The sequence below is a fragment of the Salmo trutta genome, chromosome 30 (genome assembly GCF_901001165.1).
Source record: "Salmo trutta chromosome 30, fSalTru1.1, whole genome shotgun sequence".
Classification (NCBI taxonomy): Eukaryota; Metazoa; Chordata; class Actinopteri; order Salmoniformes; family Salmonidae; genus Salmo; species Salmo trutta.
Window position 1 is genome coordinate 20,323,826 of NC_042986.1, and position 22,785 is coordinate 20,346,610.

Consider the following 22,785-nt stretch of genomic DNA (forward strand, 5'->3'; position numbering starts at 1 on the left):
TTTCTATGCAATTTCTTGAGCCTCCATACATACAGATACAAGGTATTTTCAAAGTTTGTCATATACCACTGACTAGCTTGATACTTTGTATGCTAAATGTTGCACATACATGCTATAACGTTACCAAAAAGACAAAATGCTTAAGTTTATCTTGCATGAGTACTAGGTACACTGACCTTGCGTTCTAAGCTAGCCGCTGTATCATTTGGCGTTTGTCAACAGTAGCCCAAAGCTGAAGCTTATAGACTCATATCATATAAGGTTAAACTCTGGGCTATGTAAACAGTAAAAGAGACACACTTTTGAAGGCAACCTGTTACCCTGCCTTGTTGACTGTGTAGACCTGACGCCTCCATTTTTGTCCCCTCTTGGCCTGTGTTTCCTATCAGACTGTGAGCTGAGATGGAAACTGGAGAGCAGGTTGGAGTGGAGGCTGTCCCCTACTGCTGTTCTGACTTCGATGGTGGGGAGACCCCTGCCCGTGGCCTGGCCATCCGCACCAGAAAGACCCGCAGCCTGAGCACCTCATCTGCCACTGCTTGCGACTACAGGTACCGTATTATCACGTTTTCACTTCACCGTGTAGAATACTAAAATAAACGATGAAACAACCAAGAGTGACTTTAAATTTGATTTTCTCAATACCCTATTTTTTTGTTATTCACTTTGACTTTTTCATTTTCAATGTGTATGCGCAAATTGTATATGCACACTTCTGGGAGTGCAAGGTTTCTCCCCAAAGAATGTAACTGTAGCACTGCGCCACCCTGTGGATTGGCTGCACCACTATGTAATAAAAAATATATATATATAAAAACGCAACATGTAAATTGTTGGTCCCATGTTTAATGGGATAAAATTAATGACCCCAGAAGTGTTCCATACGCACAAAAAGCTTATTTCTCTCCAATTTTGTGCACATTTGTTTACATCCCTGTTAGTGGAAATGTTTCCTTTGCCAAGGTAATCATCCACCTGACAGGTGTGGCATGTGAAGAAGCTGATTAAACAGCATGATCATTACACAGGTGCACCTTGTGTTGGGGACAATAAAAGGCCACTCTAAAATGTGCAGTTACGTCACACAACACGGTGCCACAGATATCTCAAGTTGAGGGAGCGTGTAATTGGCATTCTGACAGCAGGAATGTCCACCAGAGCTGTTGCCAGAGAATGTTACTTTCTCTACCATAAGCTGCCGCCTCGTTGTTTTAAAGAATTTGACAGTACGTCCAACCGGCCTCACAACCGCAGACCACACCACCCCAGGACCTCCACATCCGGCTGCTTCACCTGCGGGATCGTCTGAGACCAGCTGCTCGGACAGCTGATGAAACTGAGGAGTGTTTCTGTCTGTTGTAAAGCCCTTTTGTGGGGGGAAACTCATTCGGATTGGCTGGGCCTGGCTCCCCAGTGGGTGGGCCTATGATCACTCATGCCTGCACTGCTGCCCAGTCATGTGAAATCCATAGATTAGGGCCTAATGAATTTTAAATTGAATGATTTCCTTATATAAACTGTAACTCAGTGAAATTGTTGCGTTTTATATTTTTGTTTTGTGCACATGTTTTTGTACTGTTCATTTTAGGCCAGGCACCACATCCCAATAGGGTAAAAAAAATTGCTCTAGTATGGACAAAATAGCAGATGCAGGCAGTTACAAACTTTTAGCCCCCCTTGTGCCGTTCTCAGCAGCACCACTACCTTGTTTGAGAATCCTGCATGCTACAACCATGACTGAACATCTGGTGTTGGCAAAAGGTTACTGTGTGTTAGTGTTTTAGCGACTGAGAATGAGGCATCTGTCGTATGGTAGTGAGTATGACAGGTGAATCAACATAAGAGATTTCCTGGTGAGCAATACTTTTCAGATAACACACACACCCATAATTGCCACTTTCACACTTAATTTATTCCGTCTTGGTAGGCCTAAATGTGCTAGCCTCTCCTTTGCAGTGTGGTTTGAGGTTGACAGAGAGTACATATACGCAACCCATTACGACATGTCCGTGGTTTGAAATTGCACCATCTCAAATGTGAAATACTGTACAGTCCCTCAGACAACCAGAGCAGAGGTTTCCAGGAAACGACACATCAAGTGTGCTTCCCCACGGTGGATGATGCAGAGAGTGGAGGGAGTGTGTGTGATGGCAACTACCAGCTGAGCCCTCCGTGAATTATCATTGTCTTAAGCGTCACACACACACAGTGTGTTTGTCTGCAGCCTGTAGTGTAGTAACAGATAGCAAACTTTTAGAACAAGACAGCTAATAGGATTTGCTAACCTGAGTCACGTGACCTGACTGACCAGACGGCCTTCTGAGAGGGGAGGGTCCTCTTATCCAGCGCCATCAGAGCAGGTGAACTCTTTTAGCCCAATTGGAAATGGCCTTTCACCCCTAATACAATCTAAGTTCTAAAACAAGTACTGGTATTTTAATGAATTTTAGAAAATATGAGTTCAGGATTTTTCCACTGCTGCACTCGAGGCTGGCTGGTCTATCTGTATTTCAGAACTTAGAAGATAAAGGTCACTGTGTGTGAAACTGAATGTTTCTTTGGTTGCAGCCTAATTTATTATGTTCCTATTTCATTATTTGTTATAGCATTATTTCCAAAGCTGAGGTTGGACATTAAAGTTTTAATCAGTGTTTGAGATGAATAGTATTTCTCAATTGGTTAAGCTTAGAAATTTCAGATGAGGGTGTTGCATAATATCATATTTAATTTGACTTCCTTCGAAAATAATGTGTATTACCAGCCCTAGAAATGTATCATACCTGTATCTGAAGACATGTTAATAGCTTCCAACATCTCCTGAAAATTGCCCCCCCCCCCCCCCCTTTGCAACCTCTCATGGTAAATCAAAGGGTATGAAAGGGTATCCTGAGGTGTCTCGGCACATTTACACTACCGTTCAAAAGTTAACGCCTACTCATTCAAGAGTTTTTCTTTACCATTTTCTACATTGCAGAATAATAGTGAGGATATCAAAACTATGAAGTAACACACGGAATCATGTAGTAACCAGAAAGTGTTCAACAAATCAATATATTTGAGGTTCTTCAAATAGCCACACTTTGTCTAAATGACAGCTTTGCTCACTCTTGGCATTCTCTCAACCAGCTTCATGAGGTAGTCACCTGGAATGCATTTCAATTGACAGGTGTGCCTTGCTAATTTCATTTGTGGAATGCCTTAATGCGTTTTATCCAGTCAGTTGTGTTGTGACAAGGTAAGGGGGGGGGGGTATACAGGGAGAGCCCTATTTGGCAAAAGACCAAGTCCATATTATGGCAAGAACAGTTCAAATAAGCAAAGAGAAACGACAGTCCATCATTACTAAGACATGAAGGTGTGTCAATACGGAACATTTCAAGAACTTTGACATTTTCTTCAAGTGCTGTCGCAAAAACCATGAAGCACTATGGTGAAGCTGGATCTCATGAGGACCGCCATAGGAAAGGAAGACCCAGAGTTAACTCAGCTGCAGAGGATGTTAGTTACTCACCTCAGAAATTGCAGCCCAAATAAATTCTTCAGAGTTCAAGTAACGGAAACATCTCAACATCAACTGTTCAGAGGAGACTGCATGAATCAGGCCTTCATGGTTGAGTTGTTGCGAAGAAACCACTACTAAAGGACGCTAAAAAGACTTGCTTTGGTCGAGAAACACGAGCAATGGACATTAGACCGGAATACATTTTTCAAAATGTGAGATTTTTGGTTTCAACCGCCATGTCTTTGTGAGACGCGAGAGGTGTGTGTGTGTCTGAACGGGTGATCTCATGTGTATTTCCCACCGTAAAGCATGGAGGAGGTGTTATGGTGTGGGGGTGCTTCGCTGGTGACACTGTGATTTATTTAGAATTCAAGGCACACATAACCAGCATAGCTACCACAGCATTCTGCAGCGATACGCCATCCCGTCTGGTTTGCACTTAATGAGACTGTCATCTATTTTCAACAGGACAATGACCCAACACACCTCCAGGCTGTGTAAGGGCTATTTGACCAAGAAGGAGAGTGATGGAGTGCTGCATCAGATGACCTGGCCTCCACAATCACCAGACCTCAACCCAATTGAGCTGGTTTGGGATGAGTTGGACCACAGAGTGAAGGAAAAGCAGCTAAGAAGTGCTCAGCATATGTGGAAACTCCTTCAAGAATTTAAATATAAAAGCTTCACTTGTTCAAAAGTTTTACTTGAACCCTAAATGGTTCTCAAGTAGATTACTAAGAAAAGCTCATGCATTGTTTAAAAATGGCCTTTTTGCCTTTGTACAGATTGCCATGTCTCATTTTCGATTAATTGACAATGATATACTTTGAAAAAAGTCTCTCTTTTTCAAACAAGCTTTGCAGACCTGGCTAAAATTTCAATTTCATCCCCCTGAAAAGATAGAAATAAACTCAGCAAAAAAAGTAACGTCCCTTTATCAGGACCCTGTTTTTCAAAGATAATTTGTAAAAATCCAAATAACTTAACAGATCTTCATTGTAAAGGGTTTGAACACGGTTTCCCATGCTTGTTCAATGAACCATAAACAATTAATGAACATGCACCTGTGGAACGGTCGTTAAGACACTAACAGCTTACAGACGGTAGGCAATTAAGGTTACATTTATGAAAACTTAGGACACTAAAGAGGCCTTTCTACAGACTCTGAAAAACACCAAGAAGGATGCCCAGGGTCCCTGCTCATCTGCGTGAACATGCCTTAGGCATGCTGCAAGGAGGCATGAGGACTGCAGATGTGGCCAGGGCAATAAATTGCAATGCCCATACTGTGATACACCTAAGACTGCGCTACAGGATGGACAGCTGATCGTCCTCGCAGTGGCAGACCACTTGTAACAACACCTGTACAGGATCGGTACATCCGAACATCACACCTGCGGTACAGGTACAGGATGGCAACATCTGCCTGAGTTACACCAGGAATGCACAATCCCTCCATCAGTGCTCAGACTGTCCGCAATAGGCTGAGAGAGGCTGGACTGAGGGCTTGTTGTAAGGCAGGTCCTCACCAGACATCACCGGCAACAACGTTCTCTATGGGCACAAACCCACCATTTCTGGACCCGACAGGACTGGCAAAAAGTGATTTTCACTGACTAGTCGCGGTTTATCGCGTTTATCGTCGAAGGAATGAGCATGAAAGGCCTGTACTTTGGAGCGGGATCGAGGTAGAGGGTCCGTCATGGCCTGGGGGCGGTGTGTCACAGCATCATCGGACTGAGCTTGTTGTCATTACAGGCAATCTCAACGCTGTGCGTTACAGGGAAGACATCCTCCTCCCTCGTGGTACCCTTCCTGTAGGCTCATCCTGACATGACCCTCCAGCATGGCAATGCCACCAGCCATACTGCTCGTTCTGTGTGTGATTTCCTGCAAGACAGGAATATCAGTTCTGCCATGGCCAGCGAGGAGCCCGGATCTCAATCCCATTGAGCACCTCTGGGACCTGTTCGATCGGAGGGTGAGGGCTAGGGCCGTTCCCCCTAGACATGTCCGGGAACTTGCAGGTGCCTTGGTGGAAGAGTGGGGTAACGTCTCACAGCAAGAACTGGCAAATCTGGTGCAGTCCATGAGAAGATGCGCTGCAGTACTTAATGCAGCTGGTGGCCACACCACATTCTGACTTACTTTTGATTTTGATCCACCCCTCCCCTTTGTTCCGGGACACATTATTCAATTTCTGTTAGTCACATGTCTGCGGAACTTGTTCAGTTTTTCTCAGTTGTTGAATCTTGTGTAAATATTTGTAGGAATATAACATGTTAAGTTTGCTGAAAATAAACGCAGTTGACAGTGAGAGGACGTTTCTTTTTTTGGTGAGTTTGTTATGGCTGATCTCAAATGTGCTGGTTGATAAAATACCTGTTATGGGAAAGATGTTTGAAAAGGGTATTTTGTTCTGAAATTATATTGTAAATTGTAATGGTAGAGTTATGTCCTTCATGGAGTTATCAGAATTGTACAGGAAGGTCTGCTTGATCCAAGAGTACAACCAATTGATTACAGCATTACTCCAAAAATGGAGGACGCAGTGGGAGGAGGTAGGGAACTGGTCTGTCTGCCCAATATAAAGGATCAAAACTGGCGGAGGATACTTCCCTAGCATAAATAGGGAAGTATACCAGTGTCATTTGAGGACCAGGATGTTGACAACTGTGCCATAGATTGCAAAATAGTTGGGAAGAGATTTTTTATGTACGTATCCCATGATACAAGGTGTATGAGTTGATATATAAAACAACGCCAGATTCAAGACTTTGTGCTTTTCAGCTAAAATTATTACATAGAATTCTTGCCACCAGCAACATGTTGAATATTTGGGGCATAAAATCATCGAAGCTCTGCAGATTTTGTTGTGAGGATACAGCATCAATAGACCATTTGTTTTGGTATTGGCCTCAGGTAGCCAGTTTCTGGTCTCAGGTTCAGGAATGGCTGAAAATGCATGGCATTGATCTAAAATTGACCCTAGAAATCGTACTGTTAGGAGATCTGGAGAGATCGGGTCAGTCAATTACTAATACTCTTAATACAAGTATTTATCTTCAACTCGCAATCTATGGATTCAATTAGATAGATTGGAATTGTACGTTAAACATCATAGCATAGTTGAAAGGAATGTGTTGCGTATAAATCCGAAGAAGGTGGCCAGCAGAGATAGGTGGGTTGGGCTGAGGGTTGGGATGTGGAATTGGAGACAAGTGGGAGTGGAGTTGCAGTGCGGGAGATGGAATAATGGTCAAAGATAAAAGTAAAAAAAATGAAGTCAAAATATAAAATAAAAAGTATGTTTGAATGACATTGGGGGGCAGTGTTTTTACAGCTAATGCCAGTTTGCCTGAGGCTGATGCTGTGCAGGTGTTTATACACATGCAAATACACACTCTCTCATTCAAATAAATGCTTGAATGGTTAGTCTGTTGGATGACTGGTATAGTGTAGTTGTTGAGCGGCTTCACTGCAAGTATATTGTATGTTTCGGATAATGATTATATATTAAAAAAAATCTCCAAGACTGTTGGAAAAGCATTCCAGGTGAAGCTGGTTTAGAGAATGCCAAGAGTGTGCAAAGCTCTCAAGGAAAGGGTGGCTACTTTGAAGAATCTCTTTTTGTTTAGCACTTTTTTGGGTACTACATGATTCCATATGTGCTATTTCATAGTTTTGATGTCTTCACTATTCTACAATGTAAAAAATAAAGAAACCCTTGAATGAGTAGGTGTTCAATACATTTTTGACTGGTAGTGTATAGCTATTACTTTCTGACCTTTTTTTTTTTTGTAGCTATTTTCACCTAAACACAGGGAAGGAACAAGAAGGGTTTGATTTGAGGAAGACCAGACTACTGGAATTATTTTCATTTTGGTTGTTATCAGTATAAAAATAATCACTTGCCTTTTTCTCTTTGTCATTCAAATGTTTCAGGAGAAATCAGTCTCTACATGGACCAAGTCCTGTGACCACTTTTGGACCGAAAGCATGTATGCTGCAGAATCCACACGCAGTCATGTAAGTCCCTAACAACTGAAGTTTTTAAATTACACATGGTGCTTGTGACTCTTACCAACTGTGGGGAGGGAAGAGTCACTTATTTTCCACACAGTTAATTAGCATGTATTGAGTAATTGTTTAGTGCATGCTTTTTCAAGCAGTAGTTATATCAATTATTAGTCATAAAAATCTAAAATGGACAAAATCTAAAATTGACTTCACTCCACCCTGGTCCCATGTGGCTCAGTTGGTAGAGCATGGTGTTTGCAACGCCAGGGTTGTGGGTTCGATTCCCACAGGGGACCAGTACGGGAAAAAATGTATGAAATGTATGAATTCACTACTGTAAGTCGCTCTGGATAAGAGCGTCTGCTAAATGACTAAAATGTAAATGTAAAATGACTTGATATTTCATTAAGAATATTTTATATATTCTGGATAAAATCTCCTGCTAAATAGTTATTTAAAAAAAAAAACATTTTGTTAACATCACCTTAGAAGGAAGTCAGAACCATGCCACGCTTTTGTCTGCTGCTATTGATTGGCGCAATTTCCTGTGCTTAAGATTTATGTGTATCATAACATATTTGAATCCAACCCATAACTCAATATAAATTGCCTAAGGTAAGAAACTTGGATCACTTTCACTGAGGGCCAAAATAGTTTGAATCTCCCCATTGTAGGGAATGACTCCTAAATGGTATTTGGACTCGAGTGGAAACTTTTTTCATTTGTAATTACACTGAACCAGTCAGACAACATGGACTGTTAAGCTGCATCCAATAAGTCAAGTCTTCTCCATTCCATTGGGGTCAAGCTTTGTTTGTCAACCGACATAACATGGTTAAGGTTATACTCTGCAGCTTTCCCATGCTGAAGATGGATCTATGACAGAACAGAGAGCCGGTGAAGGGATGAGCACGCTTCTGTATACATCTGGCCCTTCTTTGGACAGTGTTAACAAACCTCCAAACGAGCTTTAATGCCATACAACACTCCTTCTGTGGCCTCCAACTGCTTTTAAATGCTAGTAAAACTAAATGCATGCTCTTCAACCGATCTCTGCCTGCACCCGCCCGCCTGACTAGCATCACTACTCTGGACGGTTCTGACTTAGAATATGTGGACAACTACAAATACCTAGGTGTCTTGTTAGACTGTAAACTCTCCTTCCAGACTCACATTAAGCATCTCCTATCCAAAATTAAATCTAGAATCGGCTTCCTATTTTGCAACAAAGCCTCCTTCACTCATGCTGCCAAACATACCCTTGTAAAACTGACTATCCTACCGATCCTTGACTTCGGAGATGTCATTTGCAAAATAGCCTCCAGTCTACTCAGCAAATTGGATGTAGTCTATCACGGTGCCATCCCTTTTGTCACCAAAGCCCCATACATATTTGTCGCCAAACCCACTGGCTCCAGGTCATCTAAGTCTTTTCTAGGTAAAGTCCCCCCTTATCTCAGCTCACTGGACACCATAGCAACACCCACCCGTAGCACACGCTCCAGCAGGTATATTTCACTGGTGATCCCCAAAGCCAACATGTCCTTTGGCTGCCTTTCCTTCCAGTTCTCTGCTGCCAATGACTGGAACGAGTTGCAAAAATCACTGCAGTTGGAGACTTATCTCCCTCACTAACTTCAAGCATCGGCTGTCAGAGCAGCTTACCGATCGCTGCAGCTGTACGCAGCCCATCCATCCAACCAACTACCTACCTCATCCCCATATTTGTTTTTGTTTTTCTGCTCTTTTGCACACCAGTATTTCTACTTGCACATCCTCATCTGCACATATCACTCCAGTGTAATTTGCTAAATTGTAATTACTTTGCCACTATTGGCCTATTTATTGCCTTACCTCCTGACTTCATTTGCACACACTGTATACAGTTTTTTATATTGTGTTATTGACTGTACGTTTGTTTACCCCATGTGTAACTCTGTTTTTGTCACGCTGCTTTGCTTTATCTTGGCCAGGTCACAGTTGTAAATGAGAACTTGTTCTCAACTAGCCTACCTGGTTAAATAAAGGTGAAATATAACAATTCTGGGGCCGTATGCATAAAGCGTCTCAGAAAAGCTCCTATGAATCCTGCTAAAAACTGCGAGCTCAGTCGGTTTTAGGATGATGTTAAAGGTTCAATGCAGCGGTTTTTATTTCAATATTAAATCTTTTCTGGGTAACAATTAAGTACCTTACTGTGATTAATTGAAAACAAAGTTCAAAAGATGCAAAAATAGCTTCTTAGGAAAGAGCAATTTCTCAAGCAAGGATTTGTCTAGGACTGTTTGGGAGTGGTCTGAGTGGGGAGGGCAAAACTGAAAACTAGGTCTTACTGGCAGAGAGGTATAGAAGTCTCTTATTGGTCTATTACCTAATTTATCGCCTGGTGATGTCACCAGACAGGGAAAACTCCTTCCCACCACAACAAGCTGAAATTTGAGGCGGTCTTTTTTTATTTTTTTTATTTCACCTTTATTTAACCAGGTAAGCTAGTTTGAGAACAAGTTCTCATTTACAACTGCAACCTGGCCAAGATAAAGCACAGCAGTGCGACACAAACAACACAGAGTTTTACATGGAATAAACAAGCGTACACTCAATAACACAATAGAGAGAAAAATAAGACTATATACAGTGTGTGCAAATGGCGTGAGGGGGTAGGCAATAAATAGGCCATAGTAGCGAAGAAATTACAATTTAGCAGATTAACACTGGAGTGATAGATGTGCAGATGATGATGTGCAAGTAGAGATAATGGTGTGCAAAAGAGCAGAAAAGTAAAGAAAAACAATATGGGGATGAGGTAGGTAAATTGGGTGGGCTATTTACAGATGGACTATGTACAGCTGCTGCGATCGGTTAGCTGCTCAGATAGCTGATGTTTAAAGTTAGTGAGGGAAATATAAGTCTCCAGCTTCAGCTATTTTTGCAGTTCGTTCCAGTCACTGACAGCAAAGAACTGGAAGGAAAGGTGGCCAAAGGAGGTGTTGGCTTTGGGGATGATCAGTGAGATATACCTGCTGGAGCGCGTGCACGGGTGGGTGTTATCGTGACCAGTGAGTTAAGATAAGGCGGAGCTTTGCCTAGCACAGATTTATAGATGACCTGGAGCCAGTGGGTCTGGCGACGAATATGTAGCGAGGGCCAGCCGACTGGAGCATACAGGTCGCAGTAGTGAGTGGTATAAGGGGCTTTGGTAAATAAAACGGATGGCACTGTGATAGACTGCATCCGGTTTGCTGAGTAGAGTATTGGAAGCTATTGTAGATGACATCGTCGAGGATCGGTAGGATAGTCAGTTTTACTAGGGTAAGTTTGGCGGTGTGAGTGGAGGCTTTGTTGCGAAATAGGAAGCCGATTCTAGATTTAATTTTGGATTGGAGATGTTTAATCTGAGTCTGGAAGGAGAGTTTACAGTCTAGCCAGACACCTAGGTATTTGTGGTTGTCCACATATTCTAGGTCAGAACCGTCCAGGGTAGTGATGCTAGTCGGGCGGGCGGGTGCCGGCAGCGAACGGTTGAAAAGCATGCATTTAGTTTTACTAGCGTTTACGAGCAGTTGGAGGCCACGGAAGGAGTGTTGTATGGCATTGAAGCTTGTTTGGAGGTTAGTTTAAGTGTCCAAAGAATGGCCAGATGTATGTTCAAACAGCTCTTAAACAAAGGGCATTTATCATTGTTTTCACAACTTCAGTATTTTTCCAACCTCAGTGTGGAAATATACACTGAACAAAAAATATAAACACAACATATAAAGTGTTGGTCCCATGTTTCATGAGCAGAAATAAAACATCCCAGAAATGTTCCATACGCACAAAAAGCTTATTTCTCTACAATTTTGTGGACAAATTTGTTTACATCCTTGTTAGTGAGCTTTCCTCCTTTGCCAAGAGATTCCATCCACCTGACAGGTGTGGCTTATCAAGAAGATGATTAAACAGCATGATCATTACACAGGTGCACCTTGCGCAGGGGACAATAAAAGGCCACTAAAATGTACCGGTTTTTTTCACACACACAATGCCACAGATGTCTCTAGCTTTGAGGGAGCGTGCAATTGGCATACTGACTGTTGGATTGTCCACCAGAACTGTTGCCGAATTGAATGTTAATTTCTCTACAATTAGCTGCCACCAATGTTGTTTTAGAGAAATCCATAGATTAGGGCCTAATGAATTTATTTGAATTGACTGATTTCCTGGTAAGAACTGTAACTCGGTAAAATCTGTAACTGTTGTGTGTGTGTACAGTTGAAGTCGAAAGTTTACATACACTTAGGTTCGAGTCATTAAAACTCATTTTTCAACCAAATTTCTTGTTTAAAAAACTAGTTTTGGCAAGTCGGTTTGGACATCTACTTTGTGCATGACACAAGTAATTTTTCCAACAATTGTTTACAGACAGATTATTTCACTTATCACTCACTGTTTCACAATTCCAGTGGGTCAGAAGTTTACATGCACTAAGTTGACTGTGCCTTTTAAACAGCTTGGAAAATTTCAGCAAATTATGTTATGGCTTTAGAAGCTTCTGATTGGCTAATTTACATAATTTGAGTCAATTGTACCTGTGGATGTATTTCAAGGCTTACCTTCAAACTCAGTGCCTCTTTGTTTGACATTATGGGAAAATCAAAAGAAATCAGCCAAGACATCAGAAAAAAAAATTGTGGCCCTCCACAAGTCTGGTTCATCCTTGGGAGCAATTTCCAAACACCTGAAGCTACCACGTTCATCTGTACAAACAATAGTACGCAAGTATAAACACCATGGGACCACGCAGCCGTCATACCGCTCAGGAATGAGACGCGTTCTGTCTCCGGGTGCGAAAAGTGCAAATCAATCCCAGAACAACTGTAAAGGACCTTGTGAAGATGCTGGAGGAAACGGGTACAGAGGTATCTATATCCACAGCGAAACAAGTCCTATATTGACATAACCTGAATGTCCGCTCAGCAAGGAAGAAGCCACTGCTCAAAAACTGCCATAAAAAAGCCAGACTACGGTTTGAAACTGCACATGGGGACAAAGATCGTACTTTTTGGAGAAATGTCCTCTGGTCTGATGAAACAAAAACAGAACTGTTTGGCCATAATGACCGTCGTTCTGTTTGGAGGAAATAAGGGGAAGTTAAAGCTTGGTCGCAAATGGGTCTTCCAAAAGGACAATGACCCCAAGTATACTTTCAAAGTTGTAGAAAAATGGCTTAAGGACAAAGTCAAGGTATTTGAGTGGCCATCACAAAGCCCTGACCTCAATCCTATAGAAAATGTGTGGGCAGAACTGAAAAAGCGTGTTTGAGCAAGGAGGCCTTCAAAACCTGACTCAGTTACACCAGCTCTGTCAGGAGGAATGGGCCAAAATTGACCCAACTTATTGTGGGAAGCTTGTGGAAGGCTACCTGAAATGTTTGACCCAAGTTAAACAATTTAAAGGCATTGCTACCAAATACTAATTGAGTGTATGTAAACTTCTGACCCACTGGGAATGTGATGAAATAAATAAAAGCTGAAATAAATCGTTCTCTGTTATTCTGACATTTCACATTCTTAAAATTAAGTGGTGATCCTAACTGACCTAAAACAGGACATTTCTACTAGGATTAAATGTCAGGAATTGTGAAACTGAGTTTAAATGTATTTGGCTAAGGTGTATGTAAAATTCTGACTTCAACTATACAGTGAGGGGGGGAAGTATTTAATCCCCTGCTGATTTTGTACGTTTTCCCCACTGACAAAGAAATGATCTGTCTATAATTTTAATGGTAGGTTTATTTGAACAGTGAGAGACAGAATAACAACAAAAAAATCCAGAAAAACGCATGTCAAAAATGTTAGAAATTGATTTGCATTTTAATGAGGGAAATAAGTATTTGACCCCCTTTCAATCAGAAAGATTTCTGGCTGCCAGGTATCTTTTATACAGGTAACGAGCTGAGATTAGGAGCACACTCTTAATTAAAGGGAGTGCTCCTAATCTCAGCTTGTTACCTGTATAAAAGACACCTGTCCACAGAAGCAATCAATCAATCAGATTCCAAACTCTCCACCCTGGCCAAGACCAAAGAGCTCTCCAAAGATGTCAGGGACAAGATTGTAGACCTACACAAGGCTGGAATAGGCTACAAGACCATCGCCAAGCAGCTTGGTGAGAAGGTGACAACAGTTGGTAGAGCATGGTGTTTGCAAGCCAGGGTTGTGGGTTCGATTCCCATGGGGGGCCAGCACAGAAAAAAATGAATGAAATGAAATGTATGCATTCACTCTGGATAAGAGCTCTGGATAAGAGCGTCTGCTAAATGACTAAAATGTAAATGTATATTATTCGCAAATGGAACAAACACAAAAGAACTGTCAATATCCCTCGGCCTGGGTCTCCATGCAAGATCTCACCTCGTGGATTTGCAATGATCATGAGAAGGGTGAGGAATTAGCCCAGAACTACACGGGAGGATCTTATCAAGGATCTCAAGGCAGCCATAGTCACCAAGAAAACAATTGGTAACTCACTACGCTGTGAAGGACTGAAATCCTGCAGCGCCCGCAAGGTCCCCCTGCTCAAGAAAGCACATATACATGCCCGTCTGAAGTTTGCCAATGAACATCTGAATGACTCAGAGGACAACTGGGTGAAAGTGTTGTGGTCAGATGAGACCAAAATGGAGCTCTTTGGCATCAACTCAACTCGCTGTGTTTGGAGGAGGAGGAATGCTGTCCATGACCCCAAGAACACCATCCCCACCGTCAAAGTTGGAGGTGGAAACATTATGCTTTGGGTGTTTTTCTGCTAAGGGGACAGGACAACTTCACCGCATCAAAGGGACGATGGACGGGGCGATGTACCGTCAAATCTTGGGTGAGAACCTCCTTCCCTCAGCCAGGGCATTGTTAATGGGTCGTGGATGGGCATTCCAGCATGACAATGACCCAAAACACACGGCCAAGGCAACAAAGGAGTGGCTCAAGAAGAAGCACATTAAGGTCCTGGAGTGGCCTAGCCAGTCTCCAGACCTTAATCCCATAGAAAATCTGTGGAGGGAGCTGAAGGTTCGAGTTGCCAAACGTCAGCCTCAACCTTAATGACTTGGAGAAGATCTGCAAAGAGGAGTGGGACAAAATCCCTCCTGAGATGTGTGCAAACCTGGTGGCCAACTACAAGAAACGTCTGACCTCTGTGATTGCCAACAAGGCTTTTGCCACCAAGTACTAAGTCATGTTTTGCAGAGGGGTCAAATACTTATTTCCCTCATTAAAATGCAAATCAATTTATAACATTTTTGACATGCGCTTTTCTGGATTTTTTTGTTATTCTGTCTCTCACTGTTGAAATAAACCTACCATTACCATTTCTTTGTCAGTGGGCAAACGTGCAAAATCAGCAGGGGATCAAATACCTTTTTCCCTCACTGTGTGTGTACGTACATACGTACGTTACATACATACATACATACATACATACATACATACATACGTACATACGTGCTATTTTATACAAAATAGAAAACTGAAATTACATTTACATAAGTATTCAGACCCCTTACTCGTACTTTGTTGAAGCACCTTTGGCAGTGATTACACCCTCGAGTCTTCTTGGGTATGACACTACAAGCTTGGCACTCCTGTATTTGGGGAGTTTCTCCCGTTCTTCACTGCAGATCCTCTCAAGCTCTGGTTGGATGGGGAGTGTCGCTATTCAGCTATTTTCAGGTCTCTGACATGTTTGATTGGGTTCAAATCCGTCCCCTGGCTGGGTCACTCAAGGATATTCAGAGACTTGTCCCGAAGCCACTCCTGCATTGACTTGGCTGTGTGCTTAGGGTTGTTGTCTTGTTGGAAGGTGAACCCTCGCCCCAGTCTGAGGTCCTGAGAGCTCTGTAGCAGGTTTTCAACAAGGATCTCTCTGTACTTTGTTCCGTTCATCTTTGCCTCGATCCTGACTAGTCTACCAGTCCCTGCCACTGAAAAACATTACATTTACATTTAAGTCATTTAGCAGACGCTCTTATCCAGAGCGACTTACAAATTGGTGCATTCACCTTAAGATATCCAGTGGAACAACCACTTTACAATAGTGCATCTCAATCTTTGGGGGGGGGGGGGGTAGAAGGATTACTTTATCCTATCCCAGGTATTCCTTAAAGAGGTGGGGTTTCAGGTGTCTCCGGAAGGTGGTGATTGACTCCGCTGTCCTGGCGTCGTGAGGGAGCTTGTTCCACCATTGGGGTGCCAGAGCAGCGAACAGTTTTGACTGGGCTGAGCGGGAACTGTGCTTCCTCAGAGGTAGGGAGGCGAGCAGGCCAGAGGTGGATGAACGCAGTGCCCTTGTTTGGGTGTAGGGCCTGATCAGAGCCTGAAGGTACGGAGGTGCCGTTCCCCTCACAGCTCCGTAGGCAAGCACCATGGACTTGTAGCGGATGCGAGCTTCAACTGGAAGCCAGTGGAGAGAGCAGAGGAGCGGGGTGACGTCATCCCCACAGCATGATTCTGCCACCACCATGCTTCACCGTAGGGATGGTGCCACAATCCTGTCTCGGTGCTCTACGGACAATTCCTCCGACCTCATGGCTTGGTTTTTGCTCTGAGATGCACTGTCAACTGATCTTATATAGACAGGTGTGTGTGCCTTTCCAAAACATGTCCAATCAGTTGAATTTACCACAAGTGGACTCTTATCAAGTTGTAATAACATCTCAAGGATGATCAATGGAATCAGGATGCACCTGAGCTTAATTTAGAGTCTCATAGCAAAGGGTCAGAATTTCTTTTTTACGTTTGCAAAAATTTCTAAACCTGTTTTTGCTTTGTCATTATTGGGTGTTGTGTGTAGATTGCTGAGGATTTAAACATTTTTTACATTTATTTTAGAATAAGGCTGTAATGTAGCAATGTGGAAAAAGTCAAGGGGTTGGAATACTTTCCGACGGCACTGTATACCGAAGTATGTGGACAACCCTTCAAATAGTGGATTCGGCTATTTCAGCCATACCCGTTGCTGACAGGTGTCTAAAATCGAGCACACAGCCATACAATCTCCATAGACAAACATTGGTAGTAGAATAGCCTTACTGAAGAGCTCAGTGACTTTCAACGTGGCATCCTATACCTTTCCAACAAGTCAGTTCGTCAAATTTCTGCCCTGTTAGAGCTTCCCCGTTCAACTGTAAGTGCTGTTATTGTGAATTGGAAATGTTGTTGCACCTAGACATCTCGGCTGCAAAGTGGTAGGCCACACAGGCTCGAAATGGAACCACAGTGCTGAAGCAGTGCTAAAAATCGTCTGTCCTCGGTTGCAACACTCACTACCAAGTTCCGTGCAAGGTTCATACAGAAATGTTTTGTCAAGATCAGTGTAGAAGATCTTGACTGGCCTGCACAGAGCCCTGACCTCAACTCCATCGAACAGCTTTGGGATGAACTGGAACGCTGACTGCAAGCCAGGCCGAATCGCCTCCAACATCAGTGCCCGACCTCACTAATGCTCTTGTGGCTGCTGTGGGGACTTGCCTCCATTCAGTGTTCCAACATCTAGTGGGAAAGCCTTATCAGAGGAGTGGAGGCTGTTATAGCAGCAAAGGGGGGTGCAACTCCATATTAATGCCTGTGATTTTGGAATGAGAGGTTCGACGAGCAAGTGTCCACTTACTTTTGGTCATGTAGTGTAAAACACAGGACAATTACTTTTTTTTTTTACTACACTGGGCCTTTAAGACACTGGTCAGACACTCTGAGCCAGGAGTAAAAATCTATTCATCAAAGTTTCTCAGCTGGTGAACAAGACAATTTGAGATTGGAAAATGTGATTATGCTCTATGACATTGGTTATTCCCCATAATTTGCAACAATCGCGAGGAGGCATCGCCGGCTGTAGATTTGTTTTGTGATTTTGCGTTCCAAAGGGACAACTTGAAGTAGTGATACATGGTGTAGTTTAATTAACCTCTCTGGGCTAGGTGGCACCAAATCGTCCCACCTACGTAACAGCCAGTTGAATCCTGTGGCGCGATTTTCAAATCCCTTAGAAATGCTATTACTTCAATTTCTCAAACATATGACTATTTTACAGCATTTTAAAGACAAGACTCCCGTTAATCTAACCACACTGTCCGATTTCAAAAAGGCTTTACAACGAAAGCAAAACATTAGATTGTCAGCAGAGTACCCAGACAGAAATAATCAGACACCCATTTTTCAAGCTAGCATATAATGTCACAAAAACCCAGAAGACAGCTAAATGCAGCACTAACCTTTGATCTTCATCAGATGACACACCTAGGACATGTTATACAATACATGCATGTTTTGTTCAATCAAGTTCATATTTATATAAAAAAACAGCTTTTACATTAGCATGTGACGTTCAGAACTAGCATACCCCCGCAAACTTCCGGGGAATTTACTAACAATTTACTAAATTACTCACGATAAACGTTCACAAAAAGCATAACAATTATTTTAAGAATTATAGATACAGAACTCCTCTATGCACTCGATATGTGCGATTTTAAAATGGCTTTTCGGATGAAGCACATTTTGCAATATTCTAAGTACATAGCCCAGCCATCACGGGCTAGCTATTTAGACACCCGGCAAGTTTAGCCTTCACCAAAATCAGATTTACTATAAGAAAAATGGTCTTACCTTTCCTGTTCTTCGTCAGAATGCACTCCCAGGACTTCTACTTCAATAACAAATGTTGGTTTGGTCCCAAATAATCCATCGTTATATCCAAACAGCGGCGTTTTGTTCGTGCGTTCTAGACACTATCCGAAATGGTAAATAAGGGTCGCGCACATGGCAAATTTCGTGACAAAAAAATGTCTAAATATTCCATTACCGTACTTCGAAGCATGTCAATCGCTGTTTAAAATCAATTATTATGCAATTTATCTCGTAGAAAAGCGATAATATTCCGACCGGGAATCTGCCTGTCTGTAAAAAGAGGGAAAAACAGAAAGGCGGGGGCGGCCAGTGCACGCGCCTAAGCCTTTTGTCTGCTGATAGACCACTTAGCAAAAGCGCTCGTGTGTTTCAGCCAGGGCTTTGAATTACGTCATTCAGGTTTTTCCCGGGCTCTGAGAGCCCATTGGAGCCGTGGGAAGTGTCACGTAACAGCAGAGATCCTTTGTTTTTGGAAGAGATGTCAAAGAGTAAGTCGCTCTGGATAAGAGCGTCTGCTAAATGACTTAAATGTAAATGTAAAGAAAGCCAATAAATGGTCAGACAGGCCACTTCCTGTAAAGGAATCTCTCAGGTTTTTGCCTGCCATATGAGTTCTGTTATACTCACAGACACCATTCAAACAGTTTTAGAAACTTTAGGGTGTTTTCTATCCATATATAATAAGTATATGGATATTCTAGTTACTGGGTAGGATTAGTAACCAGATTAAATCGGGTACGTTTTTTATCCGGCCGTGTAAATACTGCCCCCTAGCCCTAACAGGTTAAATTGAAACAAAAGTGTGATGTGACGGTATATCATGTGAAATAGGCCTTCAAATCATTGTCAAAACTGCAGGATATTATGTTGCATGTACACTACTGTTAAAAAGTTTGGGGTCACTTAGAAATGTTCTTTATGGGTTGATCATACAGAAATATACAAATATTATTCCAAATCAATTGCCTGTATTGCACGGGAAACGCTCACTTATTGCCTTATCGATAATCAAGACTTCTGCTGGTTACTCTTCATGGACAGCTCATGAGGTCTCCTCAATATCTGCCGAATAGGCTTCAGGTTTAGTTTTTATTTTTACCCATAAGAGTATAAGTAAAATATCTCTTTTCTCAGCACTTACGACTGGTTTTCTACTCTGAGGCGCTTTGTGGATACAGGCCGAGATCACACATTGTGGGATAGTCTGCGTACAGCGCATGAAAGACTCTTACCAAAGCAGTTTGGCTGCCCCTTAGAGATTGGCCAGAGCCTCACTTGACCCTTGACTCAGGCCATCATGTAACTTGGTTATTATACTGTCTGCTTTAAGCAGCAATAATAGATGGATTGTGACTACAGACGTTCACACACACACATGCATATTAACTCCACACACTTACATATATACACTTTCACACTGTTTACATGCCATGCTGCTACTCTATCTATCCTGATTGCGTAGTCACTTTTACCCCTACCTACATCTACATATTACCTCAACTACCTCGTACCACTTCACTTCGTCTCATTATTGTTATTTTATACTATTTACTTATTTTGTAGCAAATTTGTCTAAATGTTCTTAACTCTGCATTGTTGGGAGAAGGCTCGTAAGTAAGCCTTTCAAGATAGTCTACATCTGTCGTATTTGTCGCATGTGACAAATAGAATTAGATTGGATCAGCATCTTCAGGTGCAAAGCCTGTGGGCTGGCTATAAGTAGCAGAGAGAGCCTATAAAACCGATACAGCCTGCCTATCAGCAGTGTTGGAGAAAGTACTCAATTGTCTTGAGTAAAAGTATAGATACTTTTACTTGAGTAACGTTCTATTACAAAGGTGAGTCCCTTGAGTAAAAGTCTAAAAGGATTTGGTTTTAAATTTACTTAAGTATCAAAAGTATACATTTCAAATTCCTTATTAAGCTAACCAGACGTCATCATTTTCTTATTTTTACTTCTAGCCAGGGGCACACTCCAACACTATTTACAAAAGATGCATTTGTGTTTAGTGTGTCCGCCAGACCATAGGCAGTAGGGATGACCACGTGTTCTCTTGATAAGTGCATCAATTTCAGTTTTCCTGTCCTGCTAAGCATTCAAGATGTAACCAGTACTTTGAGTTGTCATGGAAAATGTTTGGAGTATAAAGTACAATATTTTATTATTTAGGATTGTAGTCAAGTAAGAAAGAATATAAATGAAGAACAGATACTTAAGTACTTTACACCACTGCCTACCAGTACTCCTTGATAAATACATAACTGAGTAGCAGTGGCAGTTGATGGTGTGCTTTAGAGGGAAGACAAACATTAACAGGTGGTCATCCTTTCCTCTGACCACAGAACATCAGACTGCATTTTCTATTCATTTCCCGGCTTTTCTACATGTTGATTAAACTCAAAATATGCTCTTCTGTTCTTTTGAAATACATTTTATTAGCATAATAATGTCTTACTTTATGATGGTGTAGGCTTATATTTAAATTGAATCATAAGATGCTCTAAGGGTGTGGCTATTGAACTCGTGTAGGCCTGGCTATTCTAGTGTTTAATTGGTTCTTTAGCCATGACTGGGAATGAAGGAGGAATTTCTCTTGCAGAGGTGTGTGTGGTCTCTTCATTCACTATTTGACAATTGATTATATTGTCACCCCTCAGACTATTATAAAGGTAATCTTGTCTTTAGATAACATCTGTTATTAAATGTGTGAAATTTGTTTAGGTTAAGTTTCGATGGGGCATTATCAGCTGGGCAGGCAACTGACGTCCTCCTAAAAATGCTTAACACATTCTGTTTGTTATCGAAATTCTTACAATGTCAGTGTGTTAAATAGACTTATTTAGGAAAAGTCAAGGACTGGGGGAGATATGACTTAGAAAATGGCAGAGATATTACATTTTCAAAATGGAATGAAGTTCAGAAGACGTTGGTGGGTCTAGGATGAATTAGTCTGTTCATGACTCAATGCTATAAGCAATAACACCTTTATAACTTTTTCCTGGTAAGCCATTTCCTTGTCTGGGTGGGTGTGTCCATTTTAAACTACCCAACCCTAATAGGGAGGGCATTTTTCTTTGTGTGTATGTAAGAGAGATCGACATAGTGACACTGGGGACTGTGTAGTGATGGACTATAGAGAGAATCCACGCCCAGAGAGATCCACACCCTTAATATATCTGGTATGACAAAGAGCAGTCTGACAGGCACTTGTTTTGGGATGGCCCTTTTATGTAACAAAATATTTGTTTCCAATTTAACTCTTCTAAAATGTGTATTTGAATACAATGCTTAAATATTTTTTTTATTTTTTTTTTCAACATAGCAGTATGTGGTAGTTGAAAGTATTTTGTTCTTACTGTATATGCCCTAGGAAACCTTTTAGGCTAGCTGTGTTATGATATAGAACAATGAGAGGGTAGTCTTCCCTTAAAGGGGCAGGTCTGTAGTGGTTGTGGGCGTTACTTGTGATGTCATCTTTCAGGTCTGTCTTAAGATGAGTGAGCGGTTTGGGTCACTGGCAGAATAGAGATTTAGCTTTAAGACGTTGTTGTGTGGACAAATATAGACACAGCAATTCAAGAAGAATTAGTGACTAGTGTGGCTTTCCTGGTGTTTTGATGAGGGGGAGAGATTGAAGACAGCTCATGGGAAGACTGTACAGAGCAGAATGAATTGTTTTGCTTTAGATAGTGGAATCGGTAGACTGAAGAGCAGGTAGCAAGGCAAAACCTGGCAGTTATTGCCCTCCCCTCATCACATGCAGACAGACATGAAATTCAACCAGTGTGTGCAACAGCAAGCTCTGGAGAACAGCGACAACAAAGTGTGGAAATGGTAAGAATATTCTCGTTCCTCTCTCGGTCTGCTGACAGCGTTTCTCAACAGGAACATTGTGGTGCCAGTAATGTTTGACTGAATTTTTAACCTGCATTGTCTTCTATTGTTAGCAGTAAGTTTTGTTTTAACACATTTTTTATGTGAAACATCTATCTCAAAAGAACACTTTAATCTCACACAAGGTCTACAGACCACCTAACCACAGAACAATGAGACAGATATTTCACTGGCTGTTTAAATGTGAAGCATCCGTTTGGCGTTTCCACTCACTACCAAATATGGTAGTGAGAGGAAGCCCAGTGGCCGGCAGTGGTAGAAGATGGAAGGAGATGGATTTTGGCCGACATTCTGCACATTTTCTCATCGACTTAAACATTTTATCTTAATACAGTTTTCTGTTCCCAAAGCTAGAATCCGTTATGAGCAGAGTGGACTAAGTTTTGTAGACTTTACCATTTGCCAAAAATTGTGTTTAGGAGTGCAAAGGTGAATTGAGTTGTATCACACGCGTACATCAGTCATTCCCTAACAGTTGCATGCTAGAACGGGCCAATAGGATCTCGCTTGCTCGTCCACTTCCTTGTTAGTTCTGCACACTGACTAATTTGTTCCCATTGGAAACGTCAGGCTGTGGTCTATCTTGGCTTAGTTATAAAAACATCTTTGGCCTAACTATGGTTTTCCCTAAATTAGGCTACTTTGTAGATTAGTTTGGGTTTTTGTTTGAATCGGCCATTTGAGTTTTCAGTTAAGGTAATGTCTAACCA

General features: G+C 41.8%; 1 protein-coding gene across 4 annotated transcripts in view; it reads left to right on the forward strand.

Annotated features, from left to right (window-relative positions):
* Positions 1-22,785, forward strand: part of nadka (NAD kinase a) — a 40,695-nt gene that overhangs the window by 8,719 nt on the left and 9,191 nt on the right. For 2 of the 4 annotated variants that reach the window (XM_029723215.1, XM_029723214.1), the window contains exons 2-3: positions 390-551; positions 7,448-7,531. In XM_029723215.1, coding sequence (XP_029579075.1) covers positions 403-551; positions 7,448-7,531 — 233 coding nt within the window. In that variant the 5' untranslated portion in view covers positions 390-402. Of the gene's footprint in view, positions 1-389; positions 552-2,148; positions 2,361-7,447; positions 7,532-21,597; positions 22,016-22,785 lie in introns of those variants that run through there. The other 2 variants (XM_029723217.1, XM_029723216.1) reach the window with 2 other exon arrangements.